Raw genomic sequence first — 27541 nt, forward strand, 5'->3', positions numbered from 1 at the left:
CTGCTCCCGCCCAGCGCCTGGTACGGCCGGTGCCGGGAGCGAAGGACGCGGTCCCGCCCCGAGTGCCCGGCCCGGGGCCCCGCACCCGCGAGGCGCCGCCGGGCGGGAGGCCCGGGGGAGGGGGCGCCGGGCCGGCCCTGACGCCCCTCGGCCGCCGTGGAACCCGCCCGCTGCGGCCGCCTCCGGGGAGGGGCAGCGGCTCGGCCCGGCCTCCGCCGGCTGCGAAGGGCGCCCGGCCGGGAGGCGGAGGCGCCGCTGACGCCGCCGTGGCCGGGGCCGGGCGAGGCGCTCGCCCTCCCGGCAGCGGGCCGGGGGCCGGGGCCGCCCGCTCGGATCGGCGCCGCCCGCCCGGGCGGGCCCGGGGCCGCCCCCTCCGTCTGCCCGCAGCGCATTCGCCGCGGGGCCCCTCTCCTGTGACGTCAGCGCCGCCTAAAAAAGCGCCCCGGCAGGCAGGCAGGGCACGGCTGGGCAGCGGCCGCAGCGGCGACAGCGGCCGCGCCACCAGCAGCACCAGCACCAGCAGCAGCAGCAGCAGCAGCAGCAGCAGCAGCAGCGCGCCCCGCCGCCGACATGGTGTCCCCCGTCACCGTGGTGAGTGCGGGCCGCGCGGCGGGGGGGCGGGCGGCGGGGCCCGCGCCCCCTCCCACCAGCTCCCGGCCGCTGTCCCCGCTCCCGGGCCGGTGCTCTCCCACCCGCTCCCCGGGCGCTGTCCCCGAGCCGCCGGGAGCCCCGGCACCGGCGGCAACCGCCCCCCCCCCCCTCCGCGATGCTCACCCCGGCCTCCCGCGGCAGCTGTTGCTCCAGCGGTGCGCCTGTCCCGGCGGGTCTCCGCCGCGTCCTCCTCTTGTCCCGTCTGTTTTTAAACACATCCACGGCACATCTGCTCTACGTGCGCTGCATCTGCTCAGAGCGGCGCTGCCCCTGGGCTCGCGTCGCGGCAGTGCTCGGCAGCATCCTCCTGTCCCCGCGGCCTCCCTTGCCCTCGCAGGCACCTCTGCCTCGCCATCCGAGGTGCTTTGCTGTCCAGGTGCTGGTTTGGGCTGAGGCGTGTGTGGTGACCCCCGTGTGGGACAGACCTTTCCATAGGTTGGGTGACCTCTCGCCGAGACCGCGTCTCGTCTGCAAGTCAGTCTGGCACTTCCACCGCCTCACGATATGAGACTGGGACCGGTGTCACCTGCCTGTCTCATGGGGTGTCACGATGCTTAGTTAACATAAGCAGCAATAAGATAGCAACTCGCTGTTGTCCTGTCAGCTGGTGATGTGTGCAGCATAATTCTTGGATTGATGGAACCAAGCTGGTAACTGAAGGAGCTGTGGCTTGTGCCAGCAATAGGAGGAACTGCCCCTGCAGGTGAACGGGGCTGTTTCATTGCTGAAAAAACTGCCCAACAGCAGAGAAGCTGCACTGTTAGACACGCTGCTTTGCATGTTTGCCTTTCTAGAAAGTGAGGAATTTGCTGGAATACCCCAGCAGACTTAACACATGCTGTAAGGATAACTGTTGGTGGGAAAGTTTCCTGGTGCTTTGCTGCAGCGCTGAACACCTACTGCTGGTGTCCTTGTTCCCTGTGGATCCATTCTCATCTTGTTTTGAAATACTTTGGTTAAGGGCCAGGCTATTGCAAACTCTCTGGCAGGTAGAAATCTTGTCCTGATCTTAACTCAGAAAGCTGGCGTTCAAAACTTTTAAATTGCTTTGCCTGTTCGGCACTGCAGGCTGTATTTTCTGTTAGTTTGGATGAATTTTCCCCCAGTTATCAACATGTACCTGGTAAGTTCATCAGCAGCCTGGGATGACTTTTATCTCTACAGACAGAGGGAAGTAGCTTGGAAATTATAACATTGTACTGCCAAACTTTTTTTTTTTGTGTGTTTTTCCAAAACAGTTTAAAAGGCTTGGTATCTTTGTGCTTCTGTGCCATAAACTAAATTTGTCCTTCAGTAATACTTTTGGTTATAGTGAATTTTTTATGTGTATCTTGGAAGTAAAATCTCATGTTGGGACAGTACTGGAATGGCCCAGAAACTGACAGGATTTGTTTCACAGTTTGTAGAAGGCAGTACTTGGTTGTTGTGATAGTGCATCCAGGGTGGTCTTGCAGAATGTTATTTCAACCGAGTTTTGAGGCAAATGACTAAAGCACGAGTACGTGTTGGGAAGGGTGTATGGAGTTCAGACCGGAAGGCTTTAGGAAGGTAAACTGGGGAGGAAAATGAAAAAAGCCTTATTTTCTCACGTGCCCTTCTGACATGTAACAAAGCACATTTCTGCTCTGGCTGTATCCCTGACATGTGAACAATTTCCTTCTCCAAAGGCAGCTAATGCAGGTGTGAAACTATGGGGAACTGGAGGGATGATAAGACCGGGAGCTGTGACCAGAGCTGCAGCTATTTGCCATTGCTGTGGAGGTGAGAGGGGAGGGCGACTGATCCTCCACACAGTTCACAAAAAAAGAGCTGCAAGCCTTCAGTGTTCTGAGGAGCAATTTTCTGCACCTCTCTGTTGGTGCTTGTCACGTTGCTGTTCCTCTGAAGGAGGGCACTGGTGCTGCTCCATGCCGGCTGTGCCACGGCCGAGAAGGGCGGCTGGAATCGGTGTCACACAGCAATCTGGGCTGCCCAGGAGTGTGGTGTGGCCCTTGTACAGCTGGGGGTCAGGAGCAGGATGGCTCCACAGCTGGTGGGCTCCCTCCAGCAAGTCTCTTGCTGAAGGGAAGGGCAGTGGCCATCAGTCTGGCCACAGCTGGGTGCTCGCCCGGGGGCCCAGCCCTTATCTCTGTACTGCACTGCCTTTGCTTTGGATCTTTGGAGCCAGCATGGATATCGCTGCGATGACATGATGGGAAGATTCTCTGGAGGGGCAGCACCTGAGGCATAATCAAACTAGCCAGAGGAATTGATTTGTCTGTAGTGTATATCCTCTACCAGCACACTGCAGCATCAGCTTCAATGGGGAGAACACTAGAAGAGCACTTCTGAGAGTGACAGGATTTTTCTTGCTGCTCTCAAAGTGATGGCCTTTGTACAATACTGCAGCTGGTTGCTTACACACAACCTACTCTCCTGCATCTCCCCTTCTTTTCTTCCTTAGGACACTTTTAACAAGAGTCAAAACCCGTGAGCTCTGTCTGCTGTGCAACCAATAGCGGGAAGGAACCACGCAAGGAGGCATGGTCCATGGAGAGGACCAGGCCAGGACTGCTTGTTTATGCTGCTTGCCAGATGTGCATCATTGCCTAGAGGGCTTGGAATGTTCACCCAGTGCACACAGAGAGACCACAGCATTGTGCAGAGCTCATCAAGCTGTGGTCTCTGATGCTGCACAATTCCTATGTGCTGAGTGGGGAGCATGCCCACAAATAAACAAGTCTGGTGCCAAAGTACCTTTTAACATACTGTGCCAGGTCCTCAGTTGGGATAAAGCTCTGGAGTCCTGCTGATGTTAGTCTAGACTTGCATGGCGTTGGGCTGTGGCAGGGAAGATGCATTTGTCTGCCGTCCTGTTCCATCTGGTGAGCGATGCTCACTCTGGTTGGAAGTCACCTTGAAGGGAAGCTTTCACTGCTTACTCTGCTAGGCAAGCAGGAGTGTCCTGCTTCAAAATTGTTATTCTTGATACTGCTCTGATTAAGAGCTTTTTTTTCTGCATAAAGACATGTGGGCTGAGAGCCTGCAGTTGGAGCACCGTATTGATAAACAGCATGTTTGCTTCGTGGATATGTGAGGTTTAATTCCATTTTTGTTCGGTCATCACTGGTCCCACCTTAATAAAAGAGCACTCGTTAGTGATTTTTGTCCAGCTCCCCCCACACCCAACACTGTTGCCTAAGTAGTTTTTAGTGTGAGCTTGTGGGAGATAGCTCTTGCCCTAAGGACCTTTCTGCCCAGCAGGCACCATGACTGCAGCAGCCACAAGTGTGCAGGAGATGAGCCTGGAGACATGCAGTCATTCTGACATTTACATAATGCTCCTTGCTCAAAGGGACCCTATTTTGTCCCTCAAGTTAGGACTAAACTTAGTGTAGAGCTTCACAGCACTTTGAGGAAAACAGGGCATGGGAAGTACAGATATTAGTTGACTGAGGGTAGATCTCTTTGGGGGAAGTTATAGATGATATTGGGTGTGTCTTTTAGAACAAGATAAACAAGGGCTCTCATCCCTACAACATTCCCTCCACGCCCGACTTGTACTTGACCTAGCACAGCCCTCTGTTTGGGAGACAGGTGAAACACTCTTTGGGACAGATTATTGCCCAGAGTCCATATGTTAACAATCCCCATCCCTTCCCTTTCGTCCTCTGGTCTGTTTGCATCTTTAAACAGAGATAGCTGGGTTGGGAAAGGATATGTTGTTTTGACTGCATGAAGGCAATGGAGCCCTCAGCCCCATCCCTTCTGGGTGGGAAGCAGCAGCACCCTCCTGAGAGCAGCCCTTGTCAGCCCTCAGGAAAGATGCAGGATGCCACTGGGACAGAGTATAAAAGTGACTTGCAAAAACTGGGCAAAGTACCTGAAAGGTACAGTCTGGAAAGATATTCACCAGCAAGAAATATGGAATTGGGCTGGAGGACTGGGTGGGTATCATTTGTGTTTCTGAACAGATCTAAATGGGTATGGAAACCTGATGTAACTCATGTTGCTTAGATACTCTGCACTGTGGGCAATTGTAGCAGCAGTAGGTCGAAGTATAGCTTTTAAGATTTATTATTAGGAAGGGTGCTCCGTAATCCTCAAACTTCTGCTGAAAACAAGAAAGCCAGATCACTCTGGAACCGTTTCAGCTTTTGCCTCTTACAGAGAGGGTGTATTGTTTCTGCATTAATGAATGAAATGTTAGGAACCATCTAAGTTAGAAGTAACTATTATGGTTAATTTTGCTTGTTCTCTATTTCTATGCAACATTGATGCTTTCATTGTAATTTCCCCCATTACTTAAATGCATCATAAATTGGGATTTTATTATGCAGGAGCTTGTAGACATGCACATTTATATACTGCATAGACAACTATGGCACTACTGTAAAAACCAAGTCAATGTAAGTGAAAGATAGAAAATATTTCTAAGCATCTGAGCTCACTGAAAAGAGGGAATAATCACCTTGGGAAAACTTAGCTGGATCTTAGTAACATTTATGTCAGTCCCACCTTTTGGGAGAAGCCTAAAAACTTTGGTTTGAGCAGAAAAGCTGTGCTGATTTATGCCAGCTAAAGCCCAGGCATAGTGTTACATGCCACGATTTATTTTTTCAGACTGAACTTGTGCATTCTTGCTGTGACATTGACATTCTTTGCTGGAGCTGTTGCTAGGGGAGGGTGGGCTAGTGGAGCCTGCAAAGTGCAGGCTTCTCTCACGCTCTCCCCAGTGCCAGGGAGGGAGCATTAAGCAGGCAGTGCTGATGATCACTGCTGCAGGCAGTGCTGTGGATTAAAGGCTTCATTAACCCAAGTGTATCACTCAAGGCACGCGCTTCTGTTGTTCAAAGTGTGCTCCGAGCGTTCAGATAGTGGGTGCAGCTCAGAAGTCTGTACTTCCACATAATTCCTCTGGAAGGACAGAGATGCATTTGTTCCGTTCTCTCCTCCTGCCCAAGTATGTCTATCCAAAATATGCCGCGTGTGGCAGAAGAGCCAAAGTTATCTTCCCTGTGGGTAACTTCAGAGTGCTGAGGAAATAATAACTCCAGTGAAATTAGACTCTGAGAAAAAGATGGCATCAGGAACCCATCTTCTGCTAGCATGTGGAAACTCTTGAATAGCAAGAAGACTATTAGTTACATAACTCCCTTCCCTCCTGGAGGCCCAAGTGGTTATTATATCACCACTTAATTTTTCTACTGTCCTTCATGTCACACAAAGCCCAGTAGACTTGTCATTACAGTAGAGATGCATATTTTGCTTACTGCAACATACACAAAATGAGGGTGATGGTTATTCCTTCTTCTAGCCTGCTTGTGCCCTTCCTATACCCATTTCTTACACTGCCCTGATCTAAATAGCATTTCAGCTAATGACAGGTTTCTGTGTGACAAATGTGTCAGTCTGGAGCATCCCTCCATATAATGCTGGATGTGAGCAAGTATCCAGGTGACACAGCACAAACTGTGTCTGGGTGTATACACACCACCAGAGCTGAAAAGCAGTAGATGGGCTGGGCAAGAGCTTTCCTGAAGATTTCAGGTGTGCTGGGCTGGGAAGGATTTCAGACACCATCAGGGCCAGGGGCTCACACTGCAGCCTCTGACTCAAGAGTTGCACAGATGCAGATTCTCTCTCTCTTATTTCTCAATAAATGCAACCCATGTCTCTTGTGTTAAGTCAGTTTTGCAAGGCTGACTCTTGTATTGGAAACCTGCCTGTTAGCGAGGATAGTGGCTCTTTTGATTCACCTTGCTGCAATCCTGTGAAAATGCCTTGTTTCTACCAGCAGGCTAGTCTTCTCCCAAAAGCTAATTCCTGTAGATTACTGCAAGACGTGTTCTTGCCAAAACTGGGAAAAGATGAGACAACCCTTGTTACCGAATTGGCCTTGAGACTTTGGTCAAGTTTGAATGAATGGTAAAGTTTAATGTTTTGCTTCTCACCAGACACCAGCTTTGGAGGCAGATATGGCATCAGTTGGCATCAGGCATTAAATTTCCTGTTATATATCAAAATGAGTGCCTTTCTGCTGGTCGCAAGTAGTCTCTGATTGAATCATTGCTTGAGACTGAAGGAAGTTTGACCTTAAGCCAGCTTCTCATTTTTTAGCACACTCTAGGCACACCAGACAGATCTTCACATTTACATTCACATTTACATGGCTTCAGCAGAGCTGGGCTGAGGCCATGGGTTGGCTACTGTATCCCTATTTGCCTGAGTCTTTGATTTTGTTAGGGTATGGATAGCAGTGCTCTCCATTGCAGGAGGAACTAAGTAAGCTTTGTGGCTTTTCCCTGCAACCCTGATATAAAAGGAGTGTGATGACAAGGTTATCGCTTAATTGATGTTTTAATTGAAGTTTCCACTTTGCTTGGTTGCATCTCTGGATTTGCACCCTCAATATAAAGGGAATAATCTTGGTAAGCAGCTGCACATTCATTTGTGAGTGTAGTCTGCATTTGTTTATGCAGCTGGATTACAGCAGGGGTTTTGTAAGTAAAAGCCTTGGTGTATCAGTGTGAGTCCTGGGAGTGTGTGGGTCAGTGTTTGCACCTCCCGACTCTACATCTGTTGAGACTGGCTGGGAAGATCCAATTTGTCTTCAGGTAAGTTGTGTCTGATACTGACTTATCTGGGTCACAGCATCTTGACACAAGAATGGATATTGGAAGTAAAATCTGTGGCTCTGCTATCATCCTTTAACCTTAACACCCTCCTGTCTCTTAAGCATACTGATCCCATGATAACATTGAGGAGGGCTGCTGCTTTTTTTAAGGTATCACAGCAGCATCTCTCTAAATACACATTTTTATTGGGATTTATTGCTATTTTCCCCTTCTGATTTCCTTTAATATCAGTATTTCACAAGCTTTCAACCTGCAGGACATGATACACAGGTAGAGTAAAGCTTTTCATTCAGCTTCCTAATAGGCATCAGACAAGCTGAGCAGTCCCTCCTGGGTTTCCAAGCACAGCCCTATTTGGTATTATTGCAGCCCCTTGTGAGAATTCAAACAGCAAAAACTCTTGTGCAGAGCTGCCAGCTTTCCCAGACACTGGCAGCCACCTTCCCCTCCTGTTTCAGTTCTTCCTTCCTGTTCCTTTTGCAAAAGCCTCACCTCTGCCAAGTGTGCGCAGTCTGTTGTGTGAGCCAGAAGTGCCTTTTGAATGCCTGAGGCAGTTTCACCCTTGGCATGTCTTTGGCAATGGCTGGTGGGGCTGGTACAGCCTGTTGGGTGCCACCTGCCTTCTGGGCTGCACTAGTGGCTCTTTGGCTGCTCCTGAAAAGGGCTGTGACAGCACCAGTGCCTGCAATGCCCTTCCTTTAGACCCATGTTATTCCCCACAGATTGCAGGTAAAATGACATTTCTCTGATGAAGAGGCTGCTTCTGGATGGAAGGGCCTCCCTTCCCTCACAAATACCAATCCCTGGTGGCAAAGCAGCATGGGGCAGGGTAGAGCTTTGCCAAATGCCCATTTTCCCTGAGTACACATTCTCCTGTGCATCCCCACTGCTGCAGAAAAATGACAGAGTGGCTGGGGCCCTCCAACAAGCACATAAATGTTGCAGTGGGTTGTGGGGTGCAAATAATGCTGGGGATGGGAGAGTGCAGGCTGAAGATAGGTTTCAGCCCTGGGATCAAAGCACACTCTCTGCAGATTCCTCTCTGCTATTACCTGGAGATTCAGCCTGCCCTTGGTGCTGACAAGGAAAGAACTGACAGCACTCCCTGGGGTATTTTGTTTTGGGTCTGCACCAGAGGCTGGAGAGAGGCTCCAGTTTTGCCACACAGCTCTGGGGCAGATGTCAGTGGGTGGCACTTGTCTGTAGCAATGGGCCTTGCAAGGGGATGCTGCTTTTTGCTGTGGCTCTGTGCCTTGCAGCTCGCACGTTGGGCTTGCCTAAAACTGCTTCTTGCTGGGTAACAGAAGTCTGAACTGCCTGTCACAGAGAAGTGTGATATAAATAACCATGAGTCTGCTGAGAACAAGTGCTTGTAGTCTGGAAGCCCTCCCCAGGATAAGCTGGGGACACTTTCTTGTAAGCAGTAGAAATTTTTTATTTGGATTCTAGTGTGACTGGCCAAATAATTGCCCCTTCCCATCCTGGGAGGAATTGCCTGGGACAGTTACCAGCTGTGCATTTCAGGGTGCTGGCTACCTGGCTCCTGAAATTCCCTGCGCCTTCGCAGCCTCCTCCTGATGCCCAGAGTAGCAGTAGGGATGTGGCCCCACCTGACCTCACTCAAGAGGAAGGGTGTGTGCCCTTGCTGTGGCAGCACTGCATTTCTGATGAGCAAAATGAAAAGACAGACCCATTGTGGTTCAGGTTTTCAAGCACCTGCAAGGCGTTCTTTTGTGAGTGTTACAGCAAAGGAAATGTTTGGAGAGGCTTGCTTTCTGCTACACAAAGAGGAAGATCTGGAATCCCAGGGGGGAAAAGCAATCTCTGCTCTGAGATAAGATGCTTTCAGGCAAATACTGTATTTTTGCTTTCATTTCTGAGAGCCATTGAACTATCCTGAAAGCACTACTCTATGACAGCCCCTGCAGGCCTGAAGAGGCTTTTGAATTCTTGACTAGTTTAGTATTGTTAGTGCTTGGCAGTGCACATTATTGACCATACTCTCCAAAACTGCTGACAGCTATAGCATTGCTACAGATATGGAGTCAATCATTACTACTGCAGGTTAAGAAGAGGTTTTTAAAATAGCCCTGCTTGTGGTCCTGTGCCAGTCTGGGAGACAGGACAGATGATGGGTAATGGAAAAAAAAAGCAAAATCACCCCCAAAAACAAACCCTAGCAAAAATATATACTTGCAGGCTGAATCTTCAGGGTGAAATGTATCTGTCTGTAATATTTTATGAGTTAACATCTGCTAAAGAAAGGCTTCACCACCCGGAAGGCTTCCCTGCAGTGCCAGAAAGCCAAGGGCAGGTACCCCAGTGAGTTTGTAAGGTGTTGGTGGGTGTGTAGCAGTGCCTGACTTTGCCTGGCCTGGTAGCACTGGGTCCTGGGCAGTGCAGGAAGGTCCCAGAGACACTGTTGTGTAGCTCATTAGCAAGCTAACAGGATTTCGTCTTCTCTTCAGTAGAGGAGATAACTTTTATGGACACTGTAACTTCCTTAACTGCTGGAGGGAACACCGTGGTCCAGTGTCTCAGGATAGCTCTGGGCAATGCCATGGTTCAAAAGGCAAGAAATAGGAGTGGGCTCCTCTTGCAATCTGTGGCACAAGCAGTGCCCTGAGCTGTGGGGTGATTTCCTTGGCTCCAGAACCTCCTCCATCTACCTTAGGCTCCTTAGGGACTGTTCCCTCACATTTCTAGAGCCTCCTACAAGGAGTCTTTTGAGGGCAAGACTGCAGTTTCCCATTTGTGACGTTTTTACATACTGGATGTCTGCAGATGCATGTTTTTTATCTCATGGGTGTAGCAGCAGAGAGCTACCATGTCCAAGAGGTCACACTGGCTGCTGAGCCAGCCTGGCCTCGTCAGCAGCCCTGTGAGCCTGGTCAGTGTGACTGCTCAGCACCCGGCGTGTTTTACATTCTTCCTTAAGCACCTGATGACAAGACAGAGCTGCTGTTTTACTTACACTGCAGAAGTGGTGTCTGCAGCCTCCTGTCACTGCCACAGCCACTGCCACAGCCACTGCCACAGCTTGAGGAGCCTCTGAAGGAGTGCTGCCCAGCTCTCCTGGCACAAACCAGCCCATTTTTGGGCTCAGCTGGGTGGCAGTGCTGTGCCCCGCGGTGCCTGCTGCCTCGCTGTGGGAGCTTGAGCTGCCATTCCACCTGGAGAGGCTGGCACAGGCAAACATTGCCCTGCTGCCAGGCATCTGCAGGGAACCTCGTGCTGCAAATTCCTCCCTTCTCTCTGCACCCATCTGGAAGCCCCTTGGTGCTGACAGGTTTTCATCCCCTCTATGGTTAATCTGGAGATTTGGTTGAGTGTTAATGTGACTGCAAGTTGAGTAGCACTTTGACTTGGTGGTGAAAATAAGTTTTGGTGTGGTTCCTTTTCCTGCATTCAGCTGTGTCTGGAGCAGCCCAGCTGTGCACGGGGGCCTTTGTTAGATGCCAGTTTGATTGATCCTCACCCGCTGCCTGCTCCTCTGTGCCTCCACCAAAGGGCGACTTTTCTGGTGCCAAGAATTTGTGAAGCAATATAGCTGAGCTCACCACCCAAGAACAGTGAGGGCCTGTGCCAATTTTTTAATTGTATTTTTCTGGCAAATAGCCATAGCTTGATCTTAAGAAAAAGAAGTCAAGTATTTCTAGCTCTCAACCCTGTTTTGGTCTGTTGTGAAGCAAAGCTTGGAAGTACAGCTGGACTTTAGTTTGCTTAACTGAGGTAGGGGAGAGAATACTCAGACTGCTGGAGTAGAGGGAGGAATGATGGAAGCCAACAAATCAGCCCAATTTTGCAGGTGTTTAAGAGACCCTGGGGGTGGAAGAGCTGCCTTGGACATTCATGTGTCTGAGCTGGGAGGATGGTCCTTTTGCAGGCTGGAAGTGTTCAGGCAGAGTCCTGTTACTTTTGGCTTGTGCTGAACAACAGAGGCTCCTGTCAGACAGATCCATGATTTTTTGATCCCTTGCAAACAGGTCTGACTGAACAGCTGAGCATGAGCTGTTTCACTGCATTACCCTTGTGGGAGAAACAGAGGTCCTGAGTTATGCTGGGGAGTGCCAGAAGCTGCAATAAAGACCTGGCAAAACTCATTGCATGGCATAAGCATGATGGACAAGGGATTATCAGCATGCAGATTCTCCCACATGCAAAGCACGTACCATCTTCTGGGTGATTTATTTGCTATTTCACAAATCTGTTTTAGATGCAGCCTCTACAGTCTTATCTCCACTTGAGGGGGGAGGAGGGTTTATCTATCACCCTGAATTTCCTGCAGCATGTGGAGCCTGTTCAGGAGCCATCTGCTTTGGATACTTGGCCCTTGGCATATCCAACACAAACAAAAACCCTCCTATTAATTGCTAAAATATGTTGCATCAACACAGTATTGCAGGCAGGTTGACTGGCTGCTTCAGTAGCTCTTCACCACCTTCCATAATGAGCACTTATTTTCAGAATGTTTTTCAGGAGCATCTTGGGACACGTGCAAGCCAGTACCTTCCTTGACAAATGGCAATAGGCAATCAGTTGTTCCCCAGGAACATGTTTGTTCCTGCAGGAGAGCAGAGCTGGAGAGCCTTGCAGAGAACCACATGTTCTGGGCAGCGAGAAACAAGGACTATGGGCTTGCAGTGGCAGCAAACATGGCAACAAAGCCAAATAAATATTTATTGGCACACAACTGGGGGTGAGAGCTATTGTCACAGTAGGGGAGAACCAAGGCAGGATCCACAATGCTGGATGCCAAAAGCAGGAGGAGCAGCTCAGACACAAAATGGTACAAGGCCGATGGGAGGAGGACAGCAGCCCAGCTTTCTTTGGCCAGTGCACACAGTTGTGTTCAAGCGTTGCTCAGTGGAATGGCTGGGGTATTATTTTTATAGCACTTTTCCTGGAAAGCTGCACTTTTCAGCCCAGTGCAAAGTGGTGTGAGCCATATCCCCACAGCAGGCTGGCACTCAGCTGGTGTCTGTATACTCATTTTCATTGCAGGCTGAGTTAGGGGGCTTTGCAAAGAGAACAGCATTAGTTGATACTCCACATTGTTTCCTGGGATCAGTGCAAGGCTTAGGAACAGTGAACTCTGTCCAACTTTAGCATTTCAATGCAACAAGCTTCTGATGTTCTTCTGTACCTCAGGAGGAAGATGTCTCCCTCCCTGTGGCAGCTGGATTTGCTTTCCCCCTTGTGATATAGATACAGACAACTGACTCCAAAATGTTAAAGAAAATCGAGGCACTGTCTTGTGAGTGTAGCTGTTCCTCTGTGGATGGGGCTCATTCTGGAGAAGAGGAGCCAGGTGTAAATTTTTTGGCTTGGTTATGTGCCTGCAGCAGTCAGACAGGCCATACACAGCAATATTTCAAACTGGAGCAGAATGAGTACAGGCAAAACAAGAAGGGATCCTGTAAACCTGGGAGCACCCAGAGAGGTGGATATCCAAGCCCCAAGCCTCCAGAAAGCTGCAAGTGCCAGTACCATGTTCTGATTGAACAGAATCACAGAAATGGTTGGGATTAGAAGGCACCTCTGGAGATTATCTAGCACGAAGTCTCTTAGTGAGAGCCAAGACACAACTTCCTCCTAGTCTGCCCAAGTCTTGGAGAGTTTCACTGGATTGGAAATCCAGTGAAACACAGATAATTTAATAAATAATATTTCTACTGTACTTCTACAAATACATAGATAGTGGCTTTATAGAAGTTTAAACTAGTTTTAAAAGACTCTGAGTAACTTAGTAGCCATAGCAGTTGAGAAAAAGCCCCAAATTATGCTCAGTTTAGAAATTAAAATGTTGGAAATACTGCCTTGTTTTTGCATTCAAGGTATTTTCTGTACTGCATTTCAGCACAAAGAAAATTAGCAGTGGCAGGAGAAAAGATTTGGGAAGAAAAATTCAATAGAATTTGTAACAAAATGGCAAAACCCAGCTTAAAGCCATGACAATCACATACATTAGCAAAAAAGATCTTGTCACCTCTATCAAGTGCTTCCTTTTCCAGCCCCATGGTCCAGCCCCATCTCACATTCTGTCTCTGAGACACAGGGACAAAGGAGATGGGTGGTTTAATCCAATTTATCCATGCAGACAAGAAATAATGTTCCCCTTCCCTGTGGTACAGCAAGTCCCATCATGGATTATTATATGCTTGGATTTCCTCAAACCACAGCTTCCAGTCATGTTGGTACATGGTTTTCCAGTACCTGTCTTGACTTGTCCTTCAGGTGGCAAATTGCCCCATCACCCCTTTCTGAGCCTCAGCCATGTGGCCAAACAGAGGATAATCCCCAGCCTCACCCTCTGGTTGCCTCAGTTTTTCTTGGAGGACCTTTCCAAAGTATTCCCACATTCCAAAGTGCAACTCATGGGGCCCTCATCTTGGTCAGAGCCATAAAAGGGGCTCCAGTGAGCTGCAGCATTCCATGATGGGCAAGGACATGGTTGAAACTAACTCATCTGAAGTCTACTTGGAGAAAAAGTGTTAAGAAATAAAGTGTCAATGATGAGAAGTCTGCAGCCCTTCTAGAAGTATGAGATCATTCTTACATGAGAGTGCTGTAACTCTTATGCATGAAAAATTCCTCAATTATTATTAGGATGGAAATAATACAAACCATTATTCTAAAATAAAGCTGTCTGGGCCTGCAAAATTTACGTTCAGATAGTGAGAAAAAGTAATTTTAAGCTTACGAAGTAAACATAATTGCTCTGCACAAGTTCTTCTCTTAGCTTCAGTAAGGCAAGGTTCCTGGGGAAATGACAAGTGTAATTAAAACCTGTCTCATAATGTGTGCACACAGGGGAGGGCAAGCTGTGATGGTAATTGTAACTGCTCCTAGCAGGTGTTTTTCTTTTAATATGAGGTATTAAAACCTACCATGTTTACTAACCCAAATACTCTCCTGTATGCTTCTATGCATTCTTTCCCCTACAATATTTGATAGTTCCCAGGCAACCCCAGTACTGTGAGGAGACTATATGGGTTTTTATGACTTGTACTTCAAGTTCATTTGCTATTTGCTGCCAGAATTTTCCCAGGGAATGCAGACAAGGAGTGGTAAATGGTGATTAATTTAGACAGCCTAAGTAGTGGACTCACGGCGGCTCCCCATGTAATACAAGAAAGTTAACAGCTTGCTGATGTCCTTTTGTTAGGGAATTGTGTAGCCTGGTTGTTTAATGGAGTGTTTAAAAATTGTGTTGGCAATAGCCTATGAATAATGTATGATGAAATACCTTACTGCCAAGAAACTGCTGATATGCTGGGGAAATTTCCATCAGATGTGAGAAAAATTTTGAAGTCACTGTGTTCTTGGGATGCCCTTTATTTATAGCCTCACTGCTTCAGAGATTGCATTCCCTTTTTAGATACTGCATGTGAAGATGCCCTCCACTGCCTCTGCCTCTGTCTTCCGACTCCACCTGACTCCATTTGCTTGTGCCCGTAAATGATCCTGAGTTTTTATGAGATTAGGCTTTATCACCTGAGCACTGTAAGCATGGATTATTTCCTGTGCAATCTTCACCTGTTCTAGGTATCTGCACCAAGGCATCCTGCATCAAAGGAAGATGGACACTGGTCATGACAATGTCCCATGATGCAGGAAGCAAAAAAAGGGTCAAGTTATTTGGAAAAAAAAAAAACCAAACCAAAGCTGGACTTGACAGTGTGAAATCGGTTTGGATGGCTGTAAATTTCCCCCCATGTCCTCCTCCAGTGCAGGAAGCCTCTGTATGCTTTGGCCATGAGTAGTGGGAAGTCATTGTGATATGTGGGAAATAAATCTTGCTTGACCAAAGAAATGAGAAGACTGAGGGTGAACCCCTGCATGCAGGGGAGCTCAGGGGGTTGCACTGCCTTAGGTGCAAGAGGAAACAGGCCTCCCATAAGACTCTGGGACATAGCTCAGGCAGGCATGGAAGCAGTTACAGTCCTTTCTTTTGCTCCTTGTCTTGGCCCTCATCTCATCTCCAGGAGGAAATAAAATCATAGCTTTGTTTCTCACATAGACTTTTTCCCACCTGCACTGAAATGCAGAAATGTGGCAGGAGGGCAGGTGAACACAATGCATATCACTGTGCAGAGAGGTCTCAGGTAAGTGTTCGTCAAGAGCAGACCCAGCTTGTGGAGCCTGTAGCTCTGTGCCCTGCCCCTGCTGTGGTTTTTTTATGAGTAGCCAAGTGCTCATGCTGCATTTTTATTCTGTATTTATACAGTAGAGTCCTGAGTCAAAACACTTCCTGCAATTACTGTATTATTAGAATATTGCTAGAACAAAGCCACACGAGGTTGATGTTGGTATTAGTCAGCCGAGGAAGTGACATCCTCACCTGGGAGGTTGATGTCTTGGGTTTTGACACTTGTGATTCCAACAGCCAGCTCCAAGCATGAGGCTACAGGGCAGGGAAAGAATGGGTTAGGTGAGAGGCTGTATCCTCAGGGTGATCTGCAACTGCCTAAGCAGGAGGATCTGTGTAGATGGGAGAGAAGATTTGTGCCTTTACTGGCTTGTTTGCTGCTGGGATATATCTGGGTATGCAGTATTTTCACAGCTCCTGGAAAGGTATATTAAAGGGATTAGCCTAAACATTGAGATAGGTGACAAGGAGCACCAGAGGAGTTTGACTAATGGCCTAAATATTTTCAGTGGAACAAGTAAAGAGAAAAGGTTCTAAAACTTCCTCCAAATCCACCACCCACAGCCCATCCTGCCAACTGAGAAGTGTTTTCAGCAGAGAGGGTCACAAAGATCTAGGCAGAGGATCATGGTCAAGTTCAACCAGCATTTCTTGGGGTAGGAACACTGCCAGCTGACAGTATATGGAAGAGCAACTTGCAAAGGGAATGAGCCAGTTCTGTTAAGAAGTTTATTTCACTGATGCTTCTGATGATCCTATTAATTTCCCGTTTTTTAATGTTTGTTTTCTTTAGGTGAAGAGTGAAGGCCCTAAACTGGTCCCCTTCTTTAAAGCCACTTGTGTCTATTTTGTCCTCTGGCTGCCAACTTCCAGCCCCTCTTGGTTCAGTGCCCTCATTAAATGTCTGCCCATCTTTTGCCTGTGGGTTTTCCTTCTGGCTCATGGGATTAACTTCTTAGTGTCACACCGGAGTGCCAGCCGCATCCTAGCAGGACTCATATTCTCGGCAGTGGGAGATGCCTTTCTCATCTGGCAGGAGCAAGGCTACTTCATTCATGGTGAGTACAATGTCAGTCCTGAAGGGATGCCACAGTGCCCAGCTGTTACCCTCTTTATTTAGTAATGAGTTGCTGGGCCACATGTTTTGTTTATTCATGTACAGCTTAAGCCCCGGGCGCTGGGGAGCACTCATCCCTTGACTAAAATCCATCATGGTTTGGGGAAGCACATCATGGATGAGTCTTTCTCTTGAGGTTAGAGAGGTAATTGGGTCAGGTTAGGTTTCCTGGCATGTGTCACAGCATCTGGGCTGGCTGGAGTTGAGAAGGTGGCATGCCAGGATTCCCTGGGGAATAGAAGGAAACACGTGTGGCACTCGTCAGTTCCCGTAAAGCTACAGGAAGTATTTATCTCCCATCTCTCTGCAGGGAGATCTGTCAGCCCTTTGCTGTGAGGACTGGGGATGGAACATGTTGTGCACAGCTCCTTGGTGGAGAACAGGTGGAGAGAACATTTATGTTTTGATAGACAAGCCCATAGCCTGGGGGAGGCATTAAGTGGATGATAGAAACCAAAGCAGCAGCAATCTTGTCCTACTTGCAGGTTCATCAGTGTGAATCATGCAGCCTGTTGTACAAGACATGTCTGTTTAGCAAAACATTTAAATGATGGTCAATCAAGGACAAACCTTATTGCAGTGGTTATTCTTCTCTACAGAAAGATCCACATCTCTCAGAGCAAAATGAGCTTGGTTTATTTTGCTAGTTTGCAGACTGGAACATAATGATTCAGATTAATCATTTAAAGCCACGTTGAGCCTGCCTGCAGCAACTCTCCCTGGCCTTGGACTGTCAAAAGAAATCAGCAGCAGTTGAGTTCTTCACTGAACTGACTGGTGGGGTTTCTGAAGTTAATTTAAGCAGCACAGGGATTGCACATAACACCCACCATTAAGTGGCTGCTGTAACTGTCCCACTGGAAAGTGCGATGAGAGGAGAGAACTTTCCTGACTTGTGCTGCCTTCAGATCTGAAAGTCAAAGGCTTATTTTTTGCCCTGTCTCATGAGGTTAATATCTAGTTTTATTCTGGGATTCCCACAAGCTCTTTCTTTACGAGAAAGAAGTGTGTGCAGTGCCAGATATGAAAGGCCAAATGCTCTCAATCTGGTTTTAATCCTGCTTCCCAAGGGCTCATCCCCATCCCATTAAAAGTTAATGTAAAAATGTTTACTGATTTTGTTGGGGTTTGGATTAGGCCCTGAGGATTGGATCTATCTGGCTGAACGTTGGGCACGTTGCTGAGGAGCTCCAGCTTTCTTTAGGTGCCATCCCTTCTGTGCTGAGTGCTGACATTCCCACTGTGGGCCTCCTCCCAACAGGAGTAGCTGGCTCAGTTGCCTCAGCCCAACTGGTTTTGCCTCCTGGAGTTGCTCCTTGAGCTATGGCCTGGAAAACATTCAAGGCCCATGTCCCCCATGATTTTTGTGTTCAGACTCTTCTGCCCTTGTCCATTCCCATGTAACTGGTATATCTCTTAAGTTTCCTCTCCAAGTTACTGCTAGAGGAAGGTTAGCCAGTCACAGCAATTCAGCATCTGGTTGATGTGCTTTAATCTGCAAATGAGTTAGGTTTTCAGCCCTAGTCTCACAACTGAGAGGTTTTGCTTTGTGGGTTTAGGCACATTTTTTCTTCTTAAGGAGAAGAAAAGCTCTGTTGGAGCATTTTGAAAATCTCAGCCCACTGAGCTGCTACCTTCTGTAGGGAAGTGTTAATATTTGCATTTCAGATATAAGCACATAAAGTGCACTGCTCCATTTCATCCCTCACTTTGCCTGCAAAATGTGTTTTCTCCTATTTAAAATTCATCAGGTTGTTGTTGCTGAAAACTGACAATATTTTTGATGTCATCAGTTGTGGGACTTTGAAGTTTGAGGAGAGAAGAGGAAATACTGGATAAAAATGTACATGCTCTGCAATTTCTGCAGTTTTTGGACTGAAAAGGGTTGGAAACTGGGCTCATTTGAAAAGCTTTTCAGACAATGAGTTTATAAAAGGACATTTGTTCATTACTTTATAGGGAAGTGAGAACCTGGGAACCTACTTCTGGCACACTTGACTTTTTTTTCATTTTTGCTGCTTCAGTCCACTAATAACACACTGTTTTCTAACTACTCTTACTGCATGTAGAAGGTACTTTACAGTGTTAATATCCACCTCCTTTGACACTGCCTCCTTTGCAGGCACTTAGAAACAATTTATGCATTTGGTGAACAAGACAGAGGAAACCCAAACAGTGGAGAAGTGGGAGAAAAGGGCTGATCTCCCTGATGTGGTTGAGAGGACCAAGCTAAAGGCTGAGAAATATAAGAGAAGTGCACCCCCTTCCCTGTGCAGCCATCACAGGTTTCTCTAGTTCCTGGCTTGATTTGTGGGTGTTGAATGAGTAAACCTGGGAGCTGACTCCCTTGTTTGTGACCAGCCTCACCACCTATCACAAAACTCCTCCTGCCTTTCCAGGCTCTTTGCCTGCTGCATCCTGTCCTCTCCTCTTCCTCCTCCTCCTCCTCGCTGCCAGATGCCTGCATGAAGGACAACACAGTTCCCTGTTGCAGAATGCTCCATATAATGCCACTGAAGGAAAAAATATTGCTCACTGCTAGGATGACATATCCTTCTTCTCCTTACCACCTCCTGGCTCTCTCCTTACCACCTCCTGCACTATAACCCTATGAAAATCTCTTGTCCTAAATCTCTTCTCAGTTCCTTCAGTGTTTTGTCCATGAGGTGCAATAGCTCTGTGAAACATCAGCTTCTCATTATACTCTTTTGTGCTTCTCTTCTTTCCCCTTCATGCTGAAGGGGAAATTCATGTCTATTTTTTCTAGCCTCACCCTGCGAAACAGATCCCACCAGCCCCCTCCCTCCTGTGGATTTCCTTCTCATCCCACCATGGCTGAGCTCTCAGTGGGTGTCTGATCTGGTCTTCCCCAAAGGCAGGGAGATGCTTCCACTTCTTCCTTGACTGCCTCAACACAAGAGAAGTAGGATGAATCAACATCTGCCAGCTGCAGGTTTTTGTGACTGCCTCTTACACGAGAGCATCACATGTTAAATGTGAACAAGTGTCCTGCTGGAGGATTCAGCTTCCCAGATCCTTTTCTCCATTTCATGCTTTAGAGTTGCATGAAAACTTCCAGCTCCTCCAATAACTTAACTCCTCTAATATCCCTGCCAGGAGAGCCTGCAGCTGCACCATGTGTGGGTCTGGGAACCAGAAGACCCAAGGAGCTGGGCTCTGTTTGTGGCCCATTATCTACAGTTGTCATGACAGCTTGGAGGCAGCAGCTGTGCCAACACATTGGGACATATTTTTGTCAAATGGATTAGTGGCAAGTTAATAACATATGGGCAGCACCTTCCAACACCCACATCTGGCATTTCTCAGTGGTGTTGCACTTCAAAGGAAAGCCAGCATTTTATTTTCCCTGACTGATTCCTGGTAAGGTTCATCTGAATCTTGCAAATAGCCATAAAATTGTTGGCAGATCACATTGGTGCAGTCCCTGAAATATGCCAGCTGCTTCTTTCCAGCTTAGGTTTCTCCCAGCTATGGGCAGAGATGGAGAAGCAGCCAGATTTAGTCCTCAAGTGCCTTTGGGTTTGTGGCTAAATACGGGCAAGCTTTGTGTCAGGGTTCAGAGGGATTAGTGTCTTTTGTCACGTTTTGTTCCTACACTGCTGTGCTTCCAGTCTTCTTGTTCTACATGTGACCTATGAGCAAAACACTGTGGATAGTTAGAGGGGGTGGTCTTTGGTCTACCTTGTTCCTAACCTTTCACCCAAAGCAGGGGAAGAGGAACTACCTGAAAAACAAGATCAATTAATTCTCCAGCAGCTTAGTTCCACCCAGCTTCTCAGCAGAAAGGCTTTTGTCACAGCAGAGCTGTACTTGGCTGCAGCTGTAATTGTGCTGGGGCTTTTTTTTAGGTTGGAGGCTTGGTGCTATCTCCCATGTACAGATTTTATAATAAAATGGTCCCAGGTGGTCAGTATGGTTGTCACTGCTAGTGTTACTGGTAGGTAACACTGCAAGGAATATTTTCTTCTGCTACTGCCTACCAGTCACTGATGAGAGGTCCCACTTTCTGTGTCAATGCCTCTTTCCAGGTCTGCTGATGTTCGGCATCACACACATCCTGTACTCTTCAGCCTTTGGCATGAAGCCTTTGGACCTCAAAGCCGGCTTGCTGATGGGCGTCGTTTCCAGTTCCTGCTACGCCTTCCTGTACTCCTACCTCTCGGGCCCCTTCACCTACCTGGTGGCCGTCTACATCGCCCTCATCGGCTTCATGGGCTGGCGGGCGGTGGCGGGCGTGCAGCTCTGCAACGACCTGTGGACGTGGACCAAGCTGTCGGCCTGCGTGGGCGCCATGCTCTTCATGGTGTCGGACCTGACCATCGCGCTCAACGAGTTCTGCTTCCCCGTGCCCTACTCGCGCTTCATCATCATGGCCACCTACTACGCGGCCCAGATGCTGATCGCGCTCTCGGCCGTGGAGACCAGGGATGAGGAGGACTTCAGGAAGAGGAGCTAGGTGGAGTGCCAATGGTCTCTGAACACATGGGTTATATCTCAGGTGCTGTAGCTGCATTCACCCCTGAGAGAGATCTCCATTTCTCTAGGCACACTGGTGATGTTGATTTTGCTTCTTTGAAGCATTACCTTTGGGAATTACATTTTTTTTGTTGGCTTTCTCTGAATACAGCTTACTTCAGTGTGGAGTCCACATCAGAAAGCTTAGACTGTCCCTGCAGTAGTTACTCATTCAACTTTTCCTCCTTGGAAGTGCTGTACTACTGCATTTTACTTGTTAGTCTTGAAATTGATGCTGAATGTCTGGGAAGAGGAGGGCTGGTGGAAAGGAGGTTTGGCCATGCACTGTGCTAAAAGGCTTGCTCTCAACTGTAGGCAGACAGGCACAGATCTCTGCTAAAGTCCTAGGTAAAAATTAATTTAACCAATGTTTGTCTCTTTATGTGCATTACAGTATGCAAACTGGAGCTATTCCTCTACTGAAAGGAAGCTTGGAGGGAGAATAAAAAGAGCATATCCAGCTGTGAGCTGAGCTCTGGAGTCAATGGCAGCGTGTACCCAGCAGAGCCAGCATGAAAGAGAACCCCAAGCTAAGGGCACAGAGTGAGAGGTGTGCTGGCAGTGCTGTGTGCTTTGATTGCAGTGCTCACTGCTCCAGGGCAGGTCAGCATTGCTGCTTGTGGCAGAGCTGTAGAGAGCAGGAGTTTGGTGGGATTTCAGGGACATCTCAGTGCTCTCCCTCTCCTCGTGCACATAGTTACACAGTGCCTGCAGCCACCAGTGAGATGTAATGGGCACATGAGGAACTTTGATTTTTAAAGCAGAACATACTCATTGTCTTAGTGTATGTCCTAATTATCCTTAGTATGGCAGACAGGCATCTCATCTTTATGTCTTTTTTTCTCCAATGTCCTAACAAAGAGTATTCCATGTACCCATTAAGTTTTAGTAGCACCTCCAGTAGTACTTTTAGTACTGCTGCCTGCAGTATCTTAAATCTTTGTGTGAGCATTTCCTGTGATCAAGGCCCTGATTTTGGATGTAGATTGCCACGTTTTGCCAGCTGGTGGAAAATGATCCTCTTTGCACCACTTCTTTTTTTGTCAGAAAGCCCCTTTTCAGCAGAGCTTCCTGAAAAGCACTGTCCTTTGTGTTCAACATGCCTGCCACTTCCTTCTCAAACTCACATGAACTCACATAGAACCCTGCTAGCTTTTCTCTTGTGTTAAGAGATGCTGCGCGGGTCTCCTGCTCTTCTCCAGCTTCACCTGGTGTGCCTGGCAGGGAATAGGCATTGCCTCCCCATGACTTCTCCATCAGAGCAAATGCAGCCAGTATTACAGAAATCTGGGCTAACATCCTGACTCCTTGGGGCATCTGCTGCTTTTCAGACAGGGATCAGAAAGGTCAGCTGCATTATGGACAGGGAAAGCCTTCCTGTAGGTAGCAGAGCCTGTGTAATCCCTTCCCTTTAATGCTGTTATGTAATACTGTCAGTATTCATTCACTGGCACATGGGGGCCTGCCTGGAGTAAACAGCTAAGGGAATTCAGAGCCATACACCATTTTCATTCATCAGCATTGCTTATCTCCTGGCCACAGATTGAACCCTGCAGTGGAGCTCTCTGCAGATGTCACCTGCTGCTGCTCAGCTTGGCTGTTTGCAAATCTCCTCCAGCAAAAAAGTGACCCAGCTGAGAGGAAGTCTAAGCATTTGGGGTGAACCCCACCATCCTCCCAGCATGTGAGCTAACAGCACACTGCAGTCTTTGAATCCCAGCTCCTTGGCATGGGTCAGCACACTCAGTCCTTAGCTGGCAGTTCTTCAGAGGAGCTCCCCCACATCCTGAGCTTCCCTTCGCTTTGAGGGAAATGCTTGTGTGATATAGTAAGCTTTATTTAAAAGTCTTGAGTTTTGATTCTCTTTTCTCCCTCTCTAGAAACGAGTAGTCTTGAACTTCCTGAAAATAGCTGAGTTGCTTTTCTGTGTGCTTTTTCTTCTTGGCTGGCTTTGCTGTCCTGCTGTACCATCAGCCACTGGATACCTGCAGAAAAGAGTCTTGATGTGTTATTAGGAGGCCTCTCCACTGGCCATCAGAGGTGTAGTTTCTGGTGGCAGAGGTCTCTGGGTGGGACAGCAGAAACTTGTGCAGCCCAAGTGGGCTGTTGTTCCCTGGCTGCTCTGGAACAGGTCATCTGGAGTGACCTGGCTGGGACACATTGGCCAGTCACACTGGCTCCATCCCGCTGCTGCGACAGCCTCAGTCTTCCCAGGAACATGAGGCAGAGCCCTCAGCATACAAAGGAGAGTCCTGGTTGGCTTGGAGGTTTGCTGGCAAAGGCTCTTAATCTTCAAAATCTCTCTCTGGCTCTGCATTCCTCTTTCTAATCCATATTACTTGAATGAGACCATTTCCCTGGAGACTCTTTCCTGCTGGGAAGAGACCAGCTGCTGTGGACTGTGATCTGACACAATTTTGAGATGCCTAAATCCTGAGAAGCACTAAGCAGTTGCTGGCAGTCTGTTAAATAACTTTTTCTGGGATTAAAACTGTTCCCTCAACCTCATTGAGGGCAACCTTCACTTTGAAATAGAGCAAAAAAAGGAGTGGTGTTCATATGTGACAAATGGTGTTACTGTCTGTGGGACTGCCTTTGTGGACCCTCTTTGCACTGTAAAACTGAGGTTCAATCCATTCCTCTCCTTTTCAGGAGTACAGTCCTTGAGAAGCACCCAGTCTTTGGCCCAGGAACGTTACAGAGGGAGTGAAGCCTTCCAGGTGGTCTAGTGTTCCTGGCCCCAGCAGCAGCTCCTTTTGTTGCTAAGCACAGAGGCTTTCTTTTCACACTGCTGTATCCAAACATCCTTCTGCAAACCCTGTCTGTGGTCACTTGAGCTTACACACGTGGTTTGGTCACTTTCTGTAGTTATCAGCCTCTTGGAAGTCCTTTGGCTCTTTAATTGGACATATAACAGATGCAGCATCTTTACTTCAGCCTCTTTCTGTAGGCAGATCCTCCTTGCACAGAACTCCCAGGGTCAGTCAGAGAAGCAGTGCTAATTGCAACTTGTTTTTAAGTGCTGGTAATTCTGTGTCAGAGGGTGATGGTCATGTAGAAATGGCAGGTTAAGAAGAACAAAGCCAGAGGATTTTAACTTTAAGCTTTACTCTTACTCTGTGCTGGATACCTGGCTTCTTACTCCTCCATATTGAGGCATCTGTGAGACTGATTGGTTTCAGGATTACTCTAACATGGCTTTTGAGTAGTTTGCTTGAAGGTTTCATGTTGTCATCAGTGGGGGCAATTTATATATTTTTACAGAAGCTTATAAAATTCCCAGGAGGAGCTTGGCAGTTTTTGGTGGCTCTTCAAAGTTTTCCAGACCTGTAGTTTGACACTAGCACCTGCATTTTCATCTTGCTATCGTGGTATTTTTGGGAGCTGTTCTGGAAGAAGCAGATCAAAGCAAACAGCAATTGTAGATCTCAGTAGCAGGTGCCTCTTTCTCTTTGCTTGGTTTCTGAATACAGATAGGGTGTCTTTTAAGCAGAGGCATCATAACTGTGTTCTAGGAAGAGGATGGGAAGTTGCTGACTCCTCATGACAGAAATCCTCCTGCCTTTTATCCACGTTCGCTCCTTTCGTGGCCTTGGGTGAGTCACTTAAATTTTCTGGGGCCAGGAGCATATGTGGTGTATGAGGACCAGTGCAATGCAAAGCTATCCCAGCAGGGAACCAGGCCCTCACCCCGTTCTAAAATGGAGATATTGCCCCTTACCTACCTCACAAGGATATCGTGAGGATTGATGCTCATACAGCACTTTGAAGATGTCAAGTGCTATGTAAGTCACAAGTATTATCCAGCTTTAATGTTAAAATTGCTTTTAGGGATCTGCAGGACTTCTCTTAAAACATGGAATGTGTGACTGCCTTTTCAAATTGCATCAGATAGGAAAACATTGCAAAGTATTTATTCATGCTGGTTAATAGAATGGGCTCAGTTACACTTGAACTCTGAGGGAGGTTTAGCTTAAAAATCTGAACTCTCTAATTTCAATCTTGCAGATGAGTTTTAGTTCTTCTAAAAGCCTTGACCAAATTCTTAGCTGTGAACCTTGCATCCAACTTTTGCAGTCTGGTCTTGTCCCTCACTGTTAGCTAGAGTAAATATAATCCAGCCAAAACAGAGTGCCTCACAGTCTGCTGTGGCTTTTGAAAAAGCTGGAACAGAAAATGAAGTAATTCTGTTCAACCTTCAGTCTGCAGAAGGTCAGCTGGGTTTCATGAGACAGCTTTCAAAGGGATGTTTAATTTCTCCGATTAAGTTTCACTGGCTTTAAAATCAGCAGAGAGAGAAAGCCTTGATGGAATCAATAAGGTTGGCACATCCTTCTTGGATTCATTTTTTTAATCCAAATGAAGGAAGCAGTGGGTTTTGTAGCAAAGGAAGTGCTTGTACCACCAGTTCCTTGGCCCAGAACAAAAGCTGATCTAGAAATACAGCTCTCAACCATCACCATGTTCTCAACTAGGATAAAAATGCCACTGTTCACTGATCTAAATCTGGACCACAGCTAGAAACTACCTAGTTTTTGTAGCACTAGCTGCTGTACAAACACAAATGAAGGCAAGGAATTACACACCAAGGAATGTGAGCTGTGTACTTGTGAAATGGACCATTATTTTGAAGCAGCTGCAGTAAAATCTTAATATGAACTCAGAAGCAAACACAATGCAAATTTTTATGGTTTCTTTAAAATATTTGATGGGTTTTCATTTTCTTCGTTTGGAGAAAATTTTCTTAATGTTATTTTTATTTTTGCTCTTACTGTAAAGAATAAAAATACACAACTCTAGACAGACTACAAATGGAAAAAAAGTGGCCAGTTGGCAGGAATGCCAAAACTTCTGTGGTCTGTATTGTTTCTGTGGTGACACTATGCTGCTGTCAGGTGAGCTACTGGAGTGGTGTGATGGCTCAAAAGTGAGGCTGAAGCACAAGATGCAGGTGTTGAGCCACCAAGACTTCAGTGGGAGCATGACTGGGCCAATTTGGATCAGTCAAAAGACAGAGCATAAGGAAATAAAAGACACCTTTTCCTGACAGAAGAGAAGCAAGAAACCAAAACCAGCCCATTGGGCGATGGTGCTGAATCACTACCAACATTTTAATGTAGACCCTGCTGATGCAGGTTCCTGCTGGACCAAGCCTTGCTCCTAATTCAGCTGGGGAGGCTTGCTCCAAGCCTATGGTGCTGGCAGGGTCAGGCCAGCAGAACCTGAAGCTTTTTTAAATAAAACTCAAAAACCAGAAAGCAACAACAAAGACAAGAATAAAACCCCAAAACCACAAAAAAAACCCAAAACCCCAAAAAAACAAACAACAGCAACAACAACAAAAAAACTAACAAGGAAGGAGAAAGCAAATGCCACCGGGTAAGTGGCAGTTCTGTGTGCCTGAGAATGCCGAGTGGCTGGTCTGCCCTGAACACTAATCTCTATGTCTTGGACCTGTGTGAGTCTCTTGACTCCAGCCCCTCTCCCACACATTCCAGGCAAAGTGCACTGAAAATGTGACTGAAGCAGCTGCTCTCCTCTGGGCAGTCAAGCACTTTGCCATGTCTGAAAGTCTCTGGCACTTACTTTCTTTACTGTGATTGTAAAGGTCACCACATGCAGTACAGCCACTTGATCTGGGATCTTTTCTTAACACATTTTTATGCTGATTTTACTATTCTTTGTTTGGAATGTAATTTTTTTTTTCTCATTTCTTCTGTGTGTAACAGCAATTAAAATATTAATTTACTCAGTATTTTTACTGTGCAGATAGAAGCCTCCTTGCTCATTTTCTGTTTCTGTCACTGATTCAGCAGGGAATATGAGGCCCCTCTGTGGTGGGCAGCTTTGTGCCACTGTTACAGCCTCCAGCATAGTTTGTGCTGGAGCAGCTCAGCACCCCACTAAAGCTGACTGCCACAGTCAGCCACAGCATTCCTACCTGGGGAACCTTGGAAAACACCCACGTGCACCATACAGAGCACATCCAACACAAACCAGCCAGGCACTGGGCTGGCGTTACACCACATCCTGGCTGCCCTGGGATGCCAGTCTCAGGAGCAAGCTTGGCCCTTGCTGCTCCAGCCATTCCCACAGACAGTGGCCATTTGTCCTCCACACTTCCAGGGAGAAGGGAGCTTGCAGCCCAGGGCTGCTCCAGGAAGACTTCTCACTGCCAGCAATTCCCAGACTTATGGCCAAATCTCTCTCGCCCCTCGCCCCAGGAAACATTTCCAGGAGGGAAGGAGTAGAGTAGTCTGTACACATTTTTCTGGTTGGGAATCTGATGCCAGCTTCTTCAGCTGTTTGATGCAGTGGCACAGATATTTTGTTTCATTAATCCTGAACCAGGCCATCTGTCACCAGTGGAACAAGGTTCCAAGGATTTATAGCATAGAAACCCAGTGGGTGTAAGTGCTCCCAGTCAGTTAAATGGATTTGCTTGCAGGTTTAATGGAGACTCCTTCA

At 47.4% G+C, this 27541-nt stretch overlaps 1 protein-coding gene across 1 annotated transcript; it reads left to right on the forward strand.

The window, feature by feature from the left end:
• The first annotated feature begins 415 nt into the window (after window positions 1-415).
• TMEM86A (transmembrane protein 86A) lies at window positions 416-26828 on the forward strand. The gene is made up of 3 exons (XM_036385089.2): window positions 416-591; window positions 16214-16478; window positions 20587-26828. Exons 1-3 carry the CDS (start codon window positions 571-573, stop codon window positions 21012-21014), a joined length of 714 nt encoding a protein of 237 aa, XP_036240982.1. The 5' UTR covers window positions 416-570; the 3' UTR covers window positions 21015-26828.
• Window positions 26829-27541: the final 713 nt, after the last annotated feature.

The sequence above is a fragment of the Molothrus ater genome, chromosome 6 (genome assembly GCF_012460135.2).
Source record: "Molothrus ater isolate BHLD 08-10-18 breed brown headed cowbird chromosome 6, BPBGC_Mater_1.1, whole genome shotgun sequence".
NCBI lineage: Eukaryota > Metazoa > Chordata > Aves > Passeriformes > Icteridae > Molothrus > Molothrus ater.

What these genes read in the sequence shown, in the direction of transcription:
- TMEM86A (XM_036385089.2), top strand. Translation starts at nt 571, where the DNA reads ATGGTGTCCCCCGTCACCGTG. An exon ending in TGGTGTCCCCCGTCACCGTG is followed by an intron (nt 592 to 16,213) that starts GTGAGTGCGGGC and finishes TGTTTTCTTTAG; the next exon opens with GTGAAGAGTGAAGGCCCTAA. An exon ending in GCAAGGCTACTTCATTCATG is followed by an intron (nt 16,479 to 20,586) that starts GTGAGTACAATG and finishes GCCTCTTTCCAG; the next exon opens with GTCTGCTGATGTTCGGCATC.